The sequence below is a fragment of the Diceros bicornis genome, chromosome 23, assembly GCF_020826845.1.
Source record: "Diceros bicornis minor isolate mBicDic1 chromosome 23, mDicBic1.mat.cur, whole genome shotgun sequence".
NCBI classification, from domain to species: Eukaryota; Metazoa; Chordata; class Mammalia; order Perissodactyla; family Rhinocerotidae; genus Diceros; species Diceros bicornis.
Window position 1 is genome coordinate 25,724,250 of NC_080762.1, and position 17,959 is coordinate 25,742,208.

Sequence of the window (17,959 nt, forward strand, 5' to 3'; positions counted from 1 at the left end):
TTCTCTTCCAGGTGCTTGACAGAGGCTCCATACAGTGTTCTTGTATGCCAGAACACTTTTAGTTTCATTGGCTCCACTGGATCATAGGACCTAAATGGCAGAGCAGCGTGTACTGTAACTCAAATTCATAACAGAGCCTTCTCTTGCTCTGGTCCCCACTCAAAAATTGTAATCTTATGGGTGACTCTCTAGGTGAGTTGAATTAGCACACTTAAATATGGTATATGTTGCCTTCAAAATCCAAAAAGGCCTACTGAGCATTGTGCCGCTTTTTCATGGTAACATAGTGTGAGATGAACCAACACGCCTTTCATCTTGGGGGTTCATCATGCTCCAGACCACTGCACCCTCAGAAACTTCATTGCAGTTAAGGGCCCTCAATTTTTGTGGAATTTATCTTTCAGCCTCTAGTTCTTATATGTCTTACTAAGGCACCTAAGTACTTACTACTTCCTGCTCATCATATCCAATCAGCATAATGTTATCAATGTAATGGACCAATGTGATGTTTGTAGAATATCATGGTGATGAAGAGCTCTATGGACTATATCACGGCAGAGAGCAGGAGAATTGACAAAACCTTGAGGCAAGACTTTGAAGGTATACTGTGGCCCTGCCAAGTAAAAGCAAACTGTTCTCATACAATTTGATGTGGAGCAAAAGGTATTATAACTGCATAACAAGTGCCAGGGGCATAGTCATTTGCCCCAGCAAAGATACTACATCTAAGACAACAGCTGCAACTGGAATATCCCCCTGATTTCGGTGTGGACCTGATAGTCCCTACTTATTTTCCAAGCTCCATCTGTTTTTTGCACAGGCCAAGTGGTGAGTTAAGTGGTCATGTGATAGGTTGTCACCACGCTTGCTTCTTTCAAGTCTTTGACGGTGGCATTAATCTCTGCAATTTCCCCTGAAGATGCAATATTGCTTCTAGTTTATTTTCTTGATAGAAAGGGGAAGTTCCAGGGACTTCCAGTTATCGCTTCCTACAATAATGAGCCTTCAACTCATGGGTCAGAGAACCAATATAGGAATCCTTTCAGTTGCTAATTATGTCTTTTCCAATTATACATTCAGGAAGTAGGGAAATAACCACACGGTGGGTCATAATGGACCAACTGGGTCCACTGTAATTCGGACCTGAGCTAAGACTCCTTCTATCATCTCACCGTAAGCCTTCATTTTGACTGGTGAGCCACAGTGGTGTTTTGGATCCTCAGGAATTAGAATTAATTTAGAGTTAGTGCCTAGTATTCACCAAATGATATGGATATTTCTTTTTCTCTCATGAACAGTCACTGTGGCAAATGATTACAGATCTGTTAGGAAAATGTTTGGAGGAAGATTTATGGTATGTACCCGCAGCAGTGGTGTAGGGTCCTTCCTCAAGGGGTTCTAGCCTTCCCTGCCGTTAAGGGGCCCTGGTCTGTGAATTGACTTCAGTCTGGAATCTGGGTGAGAGAGGCTGTGACTCTCCACTGTACTGATTCAAGTCAGGTTTTGGTTGCCAAAGTTTTTTCTGTTATATGAATCAAGCAATATTCTATTTGGCTGCCCATATGATTTCATTCATGGGGACATGTTGACCACCAAAGATCTCTGCATGCCAAGGCATTCTGACTCCTGATATGTCCTTCCTAATAGATGTACCCACCTTGTCTTTGGCAGTTGGCTTCTGCTACTCTGGGATTGCATCATCACCACTGAAATGAGACAGCCCATCTCAACAGCAGTGAGAAATGATGAGATTGTTATTGTAATTTAGCTTCTGTATAGTTAAAATTTGTACCTGATTTTTAGCAGTATTATCCTTCTGACTACAAGAAATAGATTTTTTTTAAAGGCTACCATGGAAGCTCTCTGGTTCTCAGACCATGATTTGAGCTAAGAATTAAAGGACCTGTGCTTGTCATTTTCCCTGTAAGTGCTGAAGAGCATTAAAAAAAACTCCATCCCACACCGCAGTCTTTATGCTTATCACTACTGCCATGAGAGTCTGTGTAGTAGCAAATTAGGCTCCCAAGGCACATGCTTCAGCAGGTACTTCATCACAATCTACCACCGGTGATAGCTTGGTTAATTGTCATGCTGCTACCTGCAGAGAATTTCTAGCACTCCATTTCCTGTTGGCAAGGAGCTCAGCACTGTGTTCAAGCCCAAGGGTGCAACCAAACCCCCAAATCCCACCTTTGTGGGTCTGTCCCCTAGGACCACTCCACTACCGGTATCAGTTCTATAACAGTAATGGGCCAATTAGGAGACAGAAACCACATGGTAATCAAACAGGGAAAGCTTAATACAAAGAATTATTAACTATAACAAGGGATTGAAGTATGGGAGGACTGGCTGGTAAGCAATAAAGAGGGCTCTCAAGAATACAGGGATAGCAGACATAGGGAGCAGCCACTGCCCTCCAGGGCTGACATCCAGACCTCATTGGAGACAGTGTGACCAAGGCTTACTGGTCAGCAGAGAAGTTTCACTGGGGCTGTGAAGCACTCAAAGAGGTGCTGGAGGAGAAGCCCTTCACAGGAGGTGCCATGCTAGTGACACTCCACCGTGAAGCTGCATGCACCACCGGAACAGGTGTTGCAGAAGCTGCATGCACTACAGAAACCTGACGCTGCAGAGCCATGCACACTGCAGGATCCTGCCTAGAGGAGCACCCTGAACCGGGAAAGGAGACCCTCCTTCCTCCTCCAGGGTCCCTCTAGCACCTTCTACTGACAAAGCTTAACATCTTGCCAAGTGGCAAAGAAGAAATATTTACAGGGTCCAGATTCATTATTTCACAGCAGACAATTAAGGATGAATTTGGAGCTGAGAGGTCATAAATTGATAACTGGTAACCATACTTTGTCATGTTGAATTTTTAGTTTTGATATCAAAGCCGTCAACTTCCTCTTGGCTTTTGTGTTTTATGCTCTATTTCAGAAATAAGTTTGTGTGTATGTCTGTGTGCATGTGCATGTGTGTGTGCATTTAGATATTTAATCTCTTTGGAATTCATTGTGTATAGTCTAAGGTGATGATTTAATCTACTTCAAATAGAATCAACCTCCTTAATTTGACAAGCTACATATATCATATATAAATTTATGTATGTAAATATGTTTCTCTGGTCTATTCTGTTCCATTCATCTATTTATTTATTCCTTTACACAAGATAGATTTTCTTGTCTGAACAAAAAGACTTGGATTAGGACTTTACATAAGTCTGAAGAGGGTTTGGGCATTTGTAAGAAGAATAAAAAGACTGTTAAGAAAGGACGATGTTCTTAAGTGAAACAAATAGAAATAAGTGCTTTGAAGTTTACTTGGATTAATCTCTGTTCTGTTTTTTCACTTGTTAGTAAATACTGCTTAGCAGCAATATGCTCTCTCCTGGAATACCACAGAGGCTGCTGGTTGATGAGGGGCAAGGCCTAGGTTGTAGAAATGCAAGTCAGCTCTTAGGTGTTAAAATCTAGGGCCAAACCCTACTTCGTCTGGTCCATCCAAGATGTAATCATCTCAGTCCCTCCACACTATCCCCATAGTACTGATAATAAAAATTAGATAAAAGGTTTAATGGAGTTTAGAATCATTTTTATTCATTCAAATGCTCCTGGAAATAAAACTTGGAAAAAGGAAACATGATTACCAATCAGGTCTGAAGGGGATTCTGGATGGAGCCGTTTGAACTTGAAAAGCTGAAAGTTGAACATTTTCTGCCACATTGGGTAGGAAGACATGGTGAATCCTTTCTTTGTGTTTAATAGGTACCTGAAATATAAATATTAAGTAGATATTGGAGCTTTTCAAGAAGATTATTTCAAGAATAATTCTTGTTATGGCATCATTCAAAGTCACTGTTACTAATGAGACCAAGATCATTGGTTCAGTCTGGGTTAGGCCACTTAGGGTGCCTTCTTATACATATTTTGCCACTTGTCGTAAGGGGAACTGGTCAACAATGAATCCATCAATGGAAAGCCATTTCCAGCTAAGGAAGAAAAGATAGCCCACATTTGGACTAATCTGAAAATTCCTTAATATTTTATCTTTTGTGTTAGTGCAGTGCTACTTTTTTAAGAAAATCATTGGTGTTCTTATATTCCAGCCATGTATAAATTCCTCTTCAATCTGTATTTATCTGACTTGTCTCATAGGCCATGCTTAAGAAGTCAGACCTTAGATAGATTTGAAGAGGCTCCAACTAATTTTGTGCCTTTCCTAGACCTCAGCTTTCTGCTTGGGGTCTCTATACTGTAAACAAGCAAATGGGCCCACAATACACTTCTTTATTTATTAGGATTTATTTATTTAGTAGGGCAATGGCCAATAATTAGCCTTAAACTCTCACCCTTCTAAATCTCTCAAATATAATGTATCTCTACTAAAGCATTTAGCTACTTAGCAGCCTTCTCAACCATAAGAGTTGCGATTGCCAACCTCCCCCACAGTAGGAATATTAACTTTTGGGAGTGAAACGGGGATGGAGTGAATCTCAAAAGCCCTTGTAATTCCATCACATCAACTGAGCATTGCTTCCTTTTGGAAAAGGCTTTTGCAGAAACAAATAGATATGTACTAGAATTTCACCTTTTGGTGACAGATAACTGCACAGAGACTGGTGAGTCAAGCAAATGGTGGGCATTAATAACATGGCTCTACTTGGTCAGGGATCTCAACTGGGTATGTCCCTGACTTATTTCTTCTCTGTATATTGCGCCTTAACTGCATGTTTAGAAATACTTCAGCAAACTTTTGATCCAATAACTAGACCATCAGCTGCAGAATTATACCTTCAAAAGAAGACTTAGAATGGCATATTCTCTGACAGATTGATTAAATTTTTTCCTCTTAAGTATTCTTAAGGGGAGGAATTCTTAAATATGTTGATTAGATATGTAAATATCTAGAGGAGATTCTGAAAGACAGTGGAGCAGAGAGCGTAATACTTATTAACTTAATACAGAGAAGGCAGGGGAAGAGGACGTAAATGTTGTTTTAGATAAACTAAAAGCTGAAATATTTTTTAAAAATTCTTCAAATATGTACTATACCTCAACCTAATCTCTATTCCAAGGATTTCTTTGGAGGGTAGATTTCTCACATATTTTAAAATGATTTCTGAAATTCTTTGTTTCTGCTCTGCCTGCAAACTTAAAGGATCTGATGCTGTGAGTTAATTGTTGTAGATAATTGGAAAAAAAAAAAAGACAAAGTTCAGACAGAACACAGAAAGGTGTTGGTACTGACTTCCACACCCATTTATTGAATTGTAATTGAGTAAGTGCTTTTAGGCTTAACTGTTTCAAATTAAGATTAATTTATTATTCAAATTAATCAGAATTTTATTATTGAGGAGTGATGTTAGCAAGATGGCCGAGTAGGAGGCCCTGGACCCTCCTTCCCAGCACAAACACAGTGATTCAGCAACAATTCATGTATAAATTCCCTTTGTGAGAAATCCAGAATTTTATTATCCAGACAAGACCCAAGCACCTAGATAAGATCCTTATATATTATTTTTTAATGTAAGTTTGAAGTGACCCTAAAACCATAATTTCATATTTTTCATTGTTCATATATATAATCAAATTTATTATTACTTACAGTCTTTGGCCTTTGAATCCTTCTTGTTATTTTACTGACCATAAGATTAGTCTTTAAAAGGTGTTGCTGGGAGTATCTGGATGATGTGGAAGCAGAATTTAGGGAGTACTGAGCCCGGGATATAAGGCCTACAATGTTAAAAATGTTAAATTATATCTCTGGTTGCAACGTACAGGCCTAGATTTAATTAATGAAATTTTAGAGCTTAAAATGGGCATCTAATCTAGCTTCACCAATTTTGAGTGAAGCTGTCAATACCTGGATGGAGTCTTTCGCCTGAGAGTCACATGACCAAGTCAAAGAGAAAGAAATGATGAGTGACTCGGACTGTTGTGGGTAGAATTGGACAGACTGAGAGATATTCAAATTAATAGGACATGGTAGTTAACTGGATTTGCAGGGTGAGAAGGAATAGCTCCCAGATTTCTGGCTCAAGCAACTAGATAGGTGTTAATTTTATTTTACGGTGGATTTTATGATCACGGCACATATATGCTCCATAAGCAACTGTTGGCTACAAGATTAGAAGGATAGATGGGTGGAAAACACAAGTGTGTAGAGAGGAAGCAGAAAAAGATTAGTTCAAGGCCCCTGCGAAGGTAGGAGCACATGGGATCCTGTGCACAGTATTGTCCCTAGGAGGAAAAGGAGCACCTTTTCCATGTTAACAGGAAGGGAGGAGAAGCAGCTGAGTAGAGATGGAGGTAGGCTGGGGACAAGAAGTAGAGGGAGTTTCCATCTGATGGCTTTTAACTTCTCTGTGAAATGGGAGGTGAAGTGTTGGCAGGGAGGAGTACAGGGTCTGAAGGTCTGAAGAGACCAGGAAGATTTAAAATAGTTGCTGCGAAGAGGAGGGGAGAGTGAGGTGACCCCATCCTCAGCGCCTGGCGAGGAAATGTGAGCTGGCCTGAGCCCATCAGGCGTCTTAGTGTCTGGCTCCAGTGATTTGTTCAAACTTAGGCACATGTCAGCCCAGTCAAAGCCGGATTCTTTTTCACTGCCCCATCTCCACACTCCACTCCTGCCACGCGAACTTGAACAGAGGATGGAAACTACAGAGGAGGCAGCCATCTTGCTTCCCAAGGGGCTCCACTTCCTTTCTGCTTCCAGCATTCCCAGAGCCCAGAGACGGAGAGAGAGAAATCAGTCCTCATGAAATGCTTCAAACTTTGATCAAGCTAACCATAGCCAGTCCGCCCCTGAATATGTCACAGTTTTGTGAGCTAATTGATTTCATTTTTTCCTTAAGCACTTTGAGAATAACTGCACTTGAACAAATTATAGTTTCTCAGGAGTTGCAAGATCCTAGGGGAATCCATATTAATGCCAAGTAAAGAGAGCTCGCCCTTGAACTCTGACTCCGCCTTTGATGCTACTGATGCCGGAGCAGGGAGGCTGCTGCCATCGCTGCTACAGATCTGCGTCACCTCACGTTCGAGCTGGACAGCAGCTGAGAAAGCAGTGGGAATGGCTGACTTTCACCTTTTAGCACTAATCGGATAGGTGCTATCTGGCTGTCCCCTTGGAGTTCTCGGCACTAAACAGACTAAATAGTAAATTGTTTAAAAAATTCTTATAAAGGTTTTTCTAAAAATGTTTTTGCAAAATGCATTCAGCACAGTGTAATTTCAGGGAATTATAGTGATACCCATTCTGTACTGCATATAGGGAAGTTATTAATAACATATTAAATAAAGATTTTCCATCAGGCTACTTCCAAGATGCTGTCAGTCCCTCCCCTCTAATGAATCTACACATAGAAGTCCTCAGCAAACCCCTTCCTGTCATCGCGGAGGGGAACAGATGGGGGCTGAGGCCTGGGAATGACTTCTGCCTCTGCTTCCTGAGAAAGTGGCTTCTCTTTCACTCCTGCCACAGCCCCAATCCTGGGAATTAGGGTTCCTCCACCTGCCTCAAGCCCCACCCTGCCTCTCCTCTGTAAACACTCTCAGGTGTTGGAGGACATGGGTGGCAGCTCCATTGGACATGTTAATCCAGAAATGGATTAAAAAGATGCTTGCCTGGGCTGGAGGCAGAGCTGAAAGGGAGAGACAGAGAAACCCCAGGGAGTGTGGAAAGGACAGTGCAAAGTGTAGAACCGCTCAGGGTCAGTGGCCAAAACAGGGCCCTTAGGTGCTCTTGGTGGACTTCCACTTTGGACAGGGCAGCTGGGGCGGGGATGCAGTCCTGCTGTTAGGGCCCAGGTGGGGGGCACAGAGGAGGGCAAGCCCAGCCCTGCTCTTTGTAAACCCAAAGTAACTCGATCTTCGTCTGCTTGATCTTTGAAACTGATCTTTCTGCTTCTGAAAGGCTGTGTTTTCTCCCATCACTCACACTGGTAAGTAGCCAAAAGGAGACATAGATAAAGTACAACACACATACACATGTATATGTGTATATGTGTAGTAACCAACATTTGCACAGTAACTTAGTGCTACTATACTATGTGCCAGACATGCATTATCTCATTTAATCCTCAGAACATGTCTTTGAGGTGGGGATTTCCATTTTACGGAGAGACTAGTTAACCTGCCTAAGGTCACATAGTTACCAGTGACAGAGCAGGATTTGAACCTGGGCTGCGTTATACACTCAACCATGGGCTACACTGCAGAACAGGAAAGAAGAGGCTTGGCTGATCTGAACAATATGCCAATCATGGTTATTGATATTTGGTGATATTTTTGATAGTCAGATCTAGAAGATAACTTGGAATTTATTTAGCCTCGTCTTATAGGGGAGGAGGCTAATTTAGAGATGTCCTGGGATCTAGGCTCTGCTCCATGCTGCTTGCCATGCACTGCCCAGAGGGCTGTTTTGATTGCCATTTGCATAGGACCCCTCAAGCCCCCAGGACTAAGAATCATAATGTACTTTATGAATAACATCAGAGAAATGTGGTCATTAATGTCGCAAGGCATTAAGATGCTTTAAAATCCAGTGACGTACCCAATATTCTTTAAGTGGTATATTACACACTCCTGGGACCAGTTTTTGTTATTGACACCTTATAGAACAGGATGTCAGTACTCCAAAGGGAATTAAAGTAGAAAGTTCTGACTGCAAATCAGAATTAAAGTTTACTCACTCAAGTATCATTCATTCATTCAACAAACATCATGGAGTACCCACTCAATAACCCCTGGCTTGTTATCACTAGTCCCTGAGATTGTCCTTCAATTCAGACCCCAGACACTGGGAGCTTGCGCCAGCCAGAGCAGGAGCTATCCTTACCACCTGGGGAGCTCCTCTGAACAGACGATTGCTCAGCGTCATTAAGCTGACTTTGTAGCTCTTCTACACGCTGGAAAGCGTCCATTTTCACGCTGCGCTCCTGGGCAAGCCGGCGTCTCATCTGAGGGGAAAAGTGCTTGGGAAGCAGAGATGTTTTTTGGCGCATACATTAGTCCCGAGGTTCCTAGGGACAGTGTAGGTCCCAGGCTACCCCAGGAATACAAGTCTTCATGAAGTCCTGGTCAGGCTGAACTCAGCCTTCTGAGAATCAAGAGCTCCAGAAAGGCTGAGAACTTAACCAAAGAAGAACAGAAGCAGCTCATGGAACCCCTTATTACCTTATAACAGCCAAGAGTTTACTTACAGAAGTTATATCTCTTACGTTTATTTCACCAGTGGGGGTGGGGGGAGGGGAGTGGGGAGGGCCCAGGTCACAGAGGACCTTGTAGACCAAGCCACACATCTGCCCCAAGGACCCATGGGAGCCTCTGGTCGGTGTCAAGCAGAGGGAAGATCTCTTTCCCTTTCCAGTCTATGTTCAGCTCAGCTTAACGTCTGTGGGGAAGGCCCTGAGCACTGTCTCCCAGGCCTGCCCAGGGTCCCCACCCAGAGGCAAACTTTGTGTTTATTCCCATAGCTCTGCCCTCACACAACTGACCCAGAGTCCTCGGCCAGACAGTAGCTGGGTCCAAAGTATACCTCATCTGCATAGACCACAGGTATTTTTTCTTTTTAAATTTATTTTTATCTCCTAATTGTTTTTAATTATAAAAAGTAATTGTAGTGTAGTGGGTTGAATAGTGTCCCCCCAAAATTCATGCCCACCTGGAACCTCAAAATGTGACCATATTTGGAAATAGAGTCTTTACAGATGTGATTAAGATGAAGTCATACTGGATAGAAGGTGGGCCCTAAATCCAATGACTGATGTCCTTATAAGAAGAGGAAAGGGGACAGACACATAGAGGGACACACAGGGAAGGCTGTGTGATGAGGGAGGGAGAGATGGGAGTGACGTAGCTATAAGCTGAGGAATGCCAAGGACTACAGACAGCCACCAGAAATGAGGAGAGAGGCATGGAGCAGATGCTTCCTCAGAGCCTCCTGAAGGAACCAACACCTTGATGTCAGACATCTGGCCTCCTGAACTGTGGAAGAATCAATTTCTGGTGTTTTAAAGCCATCTAGTTTGTGGTAATTTGTTACAGCAGCCCTAGGAAACTCATACACAAAAATTAGTGTAATCTCGCATGCTCATCGCAAAAATTCAGCCACAGGTGTTTTAAATCCTACTAGTGTCTGTAGAGACCCAACCACAGGCTTGTCTCACAAACCTTACGGGGGAGGTTCCTTGTGTGTGCAGATGCTCTCAAGTGTAGTTTAACTTGCAGTAGATGATCAGATCCCCAGAGTTAGGAAAAATTCCTAATATAAACTAGGCCCAAGGTCCCTCTCTGTACTACAAGAATTTGTGTAGGATCCTCATTCTTCATGGGCGAGAGCCAGGGGAAAACATATCAAGACTCCTTGAGCCAGGCATTGCTAACCAACTTGAAAAATACTAGCAAAGGAAAGAAACATACTTAATAAGGACCTTGTGTTAGCACACCCTACTCCTACTTCACAGAGGTCTACCTGTTTCCAAAGTTGTCCACCTTCATATTCCCAACAGAAAGACAAACAGCCAATATTTATCAAGAGCTGTGTATCAGTCCCTGTTCTATGTGCTTCATTTGAATTACCTAATTTAATCCTCCCCCAAATCCCATGAAGTCAGTACATTATTCTCCGTGAACTGATGAGGAAACTAAAGCACAGAGAGGCCACAGACCTCGCCCAAAGTCATACAGCAGGAGGGCCTGGGGATGTGAATCAGGCAGTCTGAGTCTAGGGCCTATGCTCTAAGTGACCGTCCCAGGAGCAGGAGGTAGGCAAGGAAGTTCATGATCTCCAAGGTCAGAGGGTCAAAAGCCACCGCTGGAGTTGGAGGTTGGAGACAGATTAAAGCCACTGCTGGCCATGGGGGCTCTTGCTGTCTGAGTGGATTGCTATTTGGGGTGGCTAAGCTCAGGGGCACAAGGGCTTCCAGCGGAGTTGAAGGGGTTGTTTAGAATGAGCCAATGACTGTTTTTACATACAAATACTAAAAATGTGTATTTGTTGAGAGAAACTCGAAATATTTTGACTACTTTTAGAATCTCTGCCATTAAACAAATATTAGCTATTAATTAGAGAGGACTTCGAGAAACTACTCTATGAACCTCCCTATTTTTGTGGTGGCTTTTAGAAAAGCATAATTTGAAGGACAAATACATGACACCAAATTTTTCTTATGGGTTCAGTCATATTTTAGATTACTTTTCATGAAACAAATGTGAAATTTTAATTTTCTTTTATTCTAAAGCTACTCATGTTCTCTCCATCTCTACAAAAATATTTACTCTAGCATTGCCTCAATTCCACTTTTATCCTTTTTTTTTCCATTTATTTTTGTATTCTCTTTGCTGATCTCCTCCTTGAGCACTTGAAACACTTGGCCAATAATTAAATTTAACTTTCCAACTCTTGTTTCCTAATATCTCTGGTGAATTAATTAAGTGATTTATTCATTCAATGAATATGTGTGAAGAGCCTGTGCTGGAAGGTGCTGTTTTCCCTTTGTATTCAATTACATTCTGTGGTCTCCTTTGTTGGAATTTGCATTAATCCACATCTACATTGCATTATTTCCTCCTCTTTTTTTTTTTTTTTTTTCTGTGGGGTATATTTAACAAAAACATATTTTGTCTGAAAACTACCTTTGCCTTTCCTTTTTGTCTCTGCAGTTCCAGAAACACTATAAATAAAATCCCCTTACAATAGCTTCCATGATACTTGCTGCTTTTCCAGATTACTTATCAGAATTTTCTAAAGGATCCCTAGTTCCAAGATTAGAGCTAGATAGAAATACATTTTTCTAGTGGGTTCTAAGGGTGCCAAGATTCTGGGCCTTGAGGTGGTCAAGCCATCATCTCTCACCATAAGCAGCCTGAGCAATTGCCCAGCGTGGGTATAAATATTTCCATTTTCCTGGTGTGCCTAGAAGTGACAAAGGTGGAGAAACACTGCTGTGGAGGACACGAGAGGCCTGGAAAAGACGGGAAGAATGAACCGGCTCTGGCTGGTGCACCCTGATTCGCTTTCCAGGAGCCGCTACCTCTCCCTGGAGTTACCTGTTGGAGTTCCCTCCGAGTTTTCCTCTGCTGGAGCTGGCCCAGTTTGGAAGCCCTCTCCGCCTCCTCAGTGAGGAGCTGCAGGTGCTGTTCTTTGTGTTCCACGTCTTCCAAGAGCTTCTCTATGCTGGAGGTTTTTATGAAATCCAGCTGCTGCCGGTGGCGAGCTTCCTGCGTCACTCTGTGTTCTAACTCTTCCAGCAATTGAGCCTGTGGCAGGGAAAGGCCAAGGAAATGAGAAAGGCGCGGAGTCTTTCTTCTCAGCAGAAGGCGGGGAACGAGCGTTTGGCCAACACGACTGTCCCCTCCTTGGGGGCCCAGCGACAGACCTGTGTGGTATTCCTGGGCTCAGGGTAGTACAGCCCAGCTGTTCTGTCCCGTGCTAGCCAGCAGCAAGACCACCAGGATCTAGCCCAGCCTGGCATTTACAGCTCTGAGGAAAAAACAACAAACACACACCAAGAAAAGCCAGGCGAGTGATAATGCCACTATACAGCAGTATCAGGTCAAATAATTTGGTTTTTTAATCCCAAAATTTGATGATAATGTGTATGTTAATTGGCTTATTAACCAAATAATCATATCCATCACAAACTATATTTGCGTTATCATTGAGCCTTTATCATGAGATGGCAGTAGAAGGGTTAACCTGGAGACACCTGATGATGTAATATGTGTGGGGGATGAGTGGGGATGAATGGGGGAGGGAGGGTCTAATCTTGCCTCTGTTTTGACTTCTAAAATAGCTTTGGGGAAGCTAGATTCCAGACGGCTAAAGAAGGAAAAGGGTAGTAACAATTTGGTTCTGTTCTGAAATTTTTCTTTCTTTTTTTTTTTTTTGTGAGGAAGATCAGCCCTGAGCTAACATCCGTGCTAATCCTCCTCTTTTTGCTGAGGAAGACCGGCTCTGAGGTAACATCTATTGCCAATCCTCCTCCTTTTTTTTTTCCCCCCAAAGCCCCAGTAGATAGTTGTATGTCATAGTTGCACAGCCTTCTAGTTGCTGTATGTGGGACGCGGCCTCAGCATGGCCAGAGAAGCAGTGCGTCGGTGCGCGCCCCGGATCCGAACCCGGGCCGCCAGGAGCGGAGCGCGCGCTCTTAACCACTTAAGCCACGGAGCCGGCCCCTGAAATTTTTCTAATCAGTAGCACCATAAGTACTAGATGGTCAATCCTTATTTATAATATTAATAATGATGATTAATATTTGTATGATGACTTTACAGTTTACATAATTATATATCATAATTCACCTGGTACACAATAATGGAGGAATTAGGTCCAAATAAACAAATTATATTTCATGTTTTAAATATACCTAGCTTTCCCAGGCTGTTATTTAAACTCAGCTGTTCTCGCTCCAAACCTAGGGTCTCTCTGCTTCATTCACGCTCAGAGGGTGGCACAGTTATTAAGATCTTAGACTTGAAACACCTTTATTTTGGTGCCAGCCCCTATTAAGCGGCAGTAACTTTTGAAAGTAAGACTTAGTATGGGTCATCGGGAAAGGACCCAAGACTCTGCTCGGGGAATAATGCTGACGCCTGGGTTGCACTCCACGGGCAGAGGGTTGCTGTCGAGGGAAAGCGTGCTTGGAGCATGAAAGGATTGTGTTAAAGGCAGAGACTCAGACCCCAGGATGCTCTCTGGGCAAAAAGATCCTCAGAGAAACACACACACATACACACACACACAGAAGAACGATCTTATGTATGAGTAATATTTCACCATCTTAGCCAAATATGAATAAGAACAGAAGACTTTTGGCCACTGCCCTTGGTTTCTGGGCTGGAAAGGAGGGAGAAGAAAGGAAGCTGAGGTCCAGGCCGTCTTTCTCTGGCAGCTCTGGCTGCTCAGCCTCACGCTGCGGAGCTCTGGTGACTGCTAGAGGCAGCACGGTGCCACTTGTAGTTGCCACATCCAGCTTTGCAGAGCATGTTCAAAGAGAGGGCAGAAGAGAGGTGGTGGGGCTCAGATACCTGGTTAGCCTGCTGCCTGCACATCCTCACGTTGTCAGCCTGCGCCCTGGCCAGGGTCTGCCTTAGAGCCAGTAACTCTTGACGAAATAAAACCACTTCTTGTTCTGCCATTAGTTTGATGCTCAAACACTCTTTTTTACTTTGCATAGCTTCCTGTGAACATCCCAAACACAGTAAGATACGAAATAAGTTTCCTTTTCACAGTTTTAGTTTCATAAGCAGTCTCTAAACCACTTCATCATCCATCATTCTTTGACACCTCTGGTCGAACGGAGCTCCTGCTGGTCATGGCCTCCGTGATTTCAGTTAAGAACAGTGTGACAGGTTGGCGTAAATCAAGACTTTCAGAAGCAGTAAGTGAAAGTTTCCAAACCGCTATCAATAAGTGCTTTGGTTTCAGTTTGCCTTAAAGCAGATTTTCCACTTATTATTTTGTTAGTACTTCATTTTCCTCAGATAATCATGTTAGCAACTCAAAGAGTTGCAGTATTTTGAAGAAGCTGCCTCAAGCCCTCGATAAAGTCTCTCCTCCATCTTTTCCTTTTCGTCTGCTAAACTCTCTGATCTGTTCTCCCATTTACTTCTTTGCCATTTACTTCTGGCTCTTTCCTATTTTCTCCCGAGGCTCTGACATTACCCATTTCCAGGAAAACTCCCCAACTGTCAGATCCTTTAAGATGGTCTGTCTTGCCACGCGACACCAGCGCAGCAGCTGCAGCCAAGAAGGCCAGTCTGCACCCCGCCCACCTCCCCCGCCCATCCCGTTGGGCAGGGCCTCCCTCCCCCATTGCTCACCTTCTGGGCTCTGCTCAGCTGGCCCTGGAAACGAGCCTGCTGCACAGCCAGCCTCCACTGGCCCAGGCTCCGCGCTTTGCACACCAGGGCGGCCAGGCTGCAGTTGTCCTGCTCCAAGGCCCGCAGCTGCTCCTGCCAAGAAGGCTCACTTTCAGAAAAGGCTGCCCCAACATTCTTCTCAGGAAGGGCACAAATCCTAACATCAGAAACATGCCTTCTAGAAGATGACACAATTGTGCAGTGAGCCCCTGTGCCCTTTTTAAATGCCTGATGCAATGCTTTCTCGGGGAAACCAGACCGGAATGCAACAGTGAGCGGCGGGGTCGGATGCTAGGATGATATGCTGATATCCTGTTGCTAAATGAAATCACTTACTTTGGCTGGGTTTTCTTTCATTTCTTCATCAGGTCTGGCGGAGCCCCATTTTTTCTTTAGGCCCTTCAGATTGTCAATCCCTTCTGTTCTTACTTCATCGATGAGCTCACACACTTTTTGGATCAAATTAAGCTGATTCTCATCCAGCTTTTCCTGCAAATTGCAGACTCAAGTTTAGGAAGGGCAGTTGAGGAAGAGTCATTTTGCCTTCTAAAACCCAACTTTCAGAAATGATTTCATATTTAAAAATCATCAACCCAGACAATTAATTATTCCATCAGGTAATATCTGGAAGTCTCAACTAGCGGCCCTTCAGTGTTGTCTTCAATCCACAGGGCTTCGTCCCGTGGACACCTGCACATCTTAGAGCCTGCCCAGGTCGGCCGACGCCAAGGAGAGCTGAGCGCGTAAAGAGTGGGAGGTCACAGGTGGAAAGCCGAATCGCTCCCTCCCCCAAAGGGTTATTGGGAATTTAAACCTGGGGATTTTTGCCATCAGGTTGACTCAGCAGAATCTAATCAGATAAAACACTGTAGATGAGCCACTAAGGAGGAACTCCATTAAAAAGAGACGAAGCAGAGGAGGGAATCAGGCTGGCTGCCTTCCTATGTAGGCTCCAGCAGAAATCTCATTATGAACAGCTTGTTCTGAATGGCTTGTGGCTAACGGCTTATGGTGAGATGGCTGGATGGTTGGTAAGTATAACTGGAGACCCAGCATCCTTGGGTGAGGGGTGGGAGTGGGGTGCCCTCTCACCTCTGAACCACTTCCCTGGAGAGGAAAGCAGGGCGATAGTGCCCAGCTGGGGAGTCATGGCAGAAAGCCTGGCCTCTGGCCACAGAGCAAAATCTTTACTACTCTCTTGGGACCCTGGGGTAGAACAGGGATTCCCTACTGTGGGGGGCTTGTGGAACTAGGTTAGCCTGGGAGAAGTAGAGAATCCACGTTTTGTCTAGGAATCTGGCAGAAGCTAAAAAGAACTTAAGAAATTTTTCAACAATTTTATACCTGAAAGATGGCTTAGCAAATTCTAGACTTCTCTGTCTGCTCACCCCTCCCCCGAGGCACCAGGCCCAATGCATTTTGGTTCTGACCCTTTAATATTTGTAAGCACTTGTATTTTGTGAATGCTTCACAAATAAGAAGGAATCTCCAATCCTGTTTGGAATGACCAGGCCGAGGCAGAGCATCGGTGGAAGCTCCTCTCAATGTCATAACTTCAGGGACCACGTTGGAATCCCCCTGGGAGAGATAGCGAGGTAAGCCAATTGGAGCTGGCTCTGGGGAACATCCAGTAGCAGGGAAGGGGGCAGGTTGGGGGAAGCTGTGGACTTGGGGGCTGGTAGGTTTGTACTGAAATCCACACTTGTGCGGTAGCTGGACCAGGCTCTGTGATGGTCCACTGGAGGGATGGGGCCTCCATCCTACAGCTGCTCAGACATAAGAAAGGCACAGGCTTCCCTAGTACTGTGGTCACATGGGCACCCATCACTCTTCTTCTGGATGGGCCTTCACGGACAGGTCAGCAGCTCCCTGACACCAGATGTGAGAGAAAGGCTGGCATTGTGCATTTTGAGGGTTGGAAAAATCTCTGAAAGCTGATTGAAATTCTGAATCTGCCCAGTGAGCTCTCAGGAGGTGCCTGTTGCTACCTACACTGGGGTCTGGCCTGGCCCAGGGTACTGGGCTCCCCTGTTTGGGTGGTCACCTTCAGTAGACAAAACAGGGACATAAACTATTAGGGTTTTGAGAAGAAGAAGCCACGCTTCCCTCAACAGCAATCAGACGGCAACAACGACACCTGGCAGTAGAGTGAGGAAAATATCACATTTCTAAATTATCTAAAATCTAGTGTCTATCACCATAAAATAATGATAACACATGGCTGACTCACTCTCTGCATCTAAAAGCTGGAGAATTCTCAGGCCCAGCAATCTCATGACCACAAGCGCATTCTGTCATGGATCCCTCTGTGTGCAGCTGCCATGGGGTCAGTCACCGCCAGCTCCCCACAGGACTGCTCAGACGTCCGACACAGGTCACTTACTTTGATGTGTAAACATGTCACAAACAAGGCTTGGACTAAGGCTTCATATTCTTCTTGGACGTCTTTTCTAATCTGCTTTTTGAGATTCAGATTCTCTCCTTCCAAATCCGTGAGTTGGGCTCTCAGAGCAGTGATTTCCATGATCATAGTATGACTGAGCTCTGCAACCTAGCAGCAGAAACTTTTTTAAATGGAAAATAATTCAGGAATTCCAAACTGCCACTACAAAATAGCTCTTGGTATATCGATGTTGAATTTGCACTTTAACTTTGAACCTAATGAGGAAGGCGAATATCCCATTGTGCAAATGTGGGTGGAAGGATCTAAGGTTGGTTTAAGAGTCCCAGAACAGTGCCAGGCACATACTAGGTGCTCAATAAATGGTGGCTGAATGAACGACCACAGAAGAAACACTACTTAAGCACATTTCATTTGGAGGAAATACTTCAACTGTCTTGACCTCCATTTCCAAACTGGCCTTCCCCTGACACCTCAGCCTAAATACCTCTTTTTCTTTGGAATGCACTTTAACTGGCTTCAAAACAAAACAAACCACAAAAATAACAACAAAAAGATTAAACAATTAAAAAGCAATAAAAAAATAACAAAAAGCACCAAAAAACTTAAAAAAAAAATGCCCTCATGGCTTAAAAAATGAAAGCACACTCCTGGAGGGTTTCTGCAGTGGACCTTCATTGGTAGGACTTCTACA

At 43.8% G+C, this 17,959-nt stretch overlaps 1 protein-coding gene across 1 annotated transcript in view; it reads right to left on the reverse strand.

Moving 5' to 3' along the window:
* Nucleotides 1-3,616: 3,616 nt before the first annotated feature.
* LOC131420334 (coiled-coil domain-containing protein 162-like) overlaps nucleotides 3,617-17,959 on the reverse strand; it is a 42,251-nt gene continuing 27,908 nt past the window's right edge. Inside the window, exons 10-17 of the mRNA XM_058566169.1 lie at nucleotides 17,248-17,415; nucleotides 15,201-15,353; nucleotides 14,826-14,957; nucleotides 14,031-14,183; nucleotides 12,051-12,260; nucleotides 8,839-8,959; nucleotides 5,605-5,732; nucleotides 3,617-3,768 (exon numbers count right to left, since the gene is read on the reverse strand). Of these exons, the coding sequence (XP_058422152.1) occupies nucleotides 3,643-3,768; nucleotides 5,605-5,732; nucleotides 8,839-8,959; nucleotides 12,051-12,260; nucleotides 14,031-14,183; nucleotides 14,826-14,957; nucleotides 15,201-15,353; nucleotides 17,248-17,415 (1,191 nt within the window). The 3' untranslated portion in view covers nucleotides 3,617-3,642. The remainder of the gene's footprint in view (nucleotides 3,769-5,604; nucleotides 5,733-8,838; nucleotides 8,960-12,050; nucleotides 12,261-14,030; nucleotides 14,184-14,825; nucleotides 14,958-15,200; nucleotides 15,354-17,247; nucleotides 17,416-17,959) is intronic.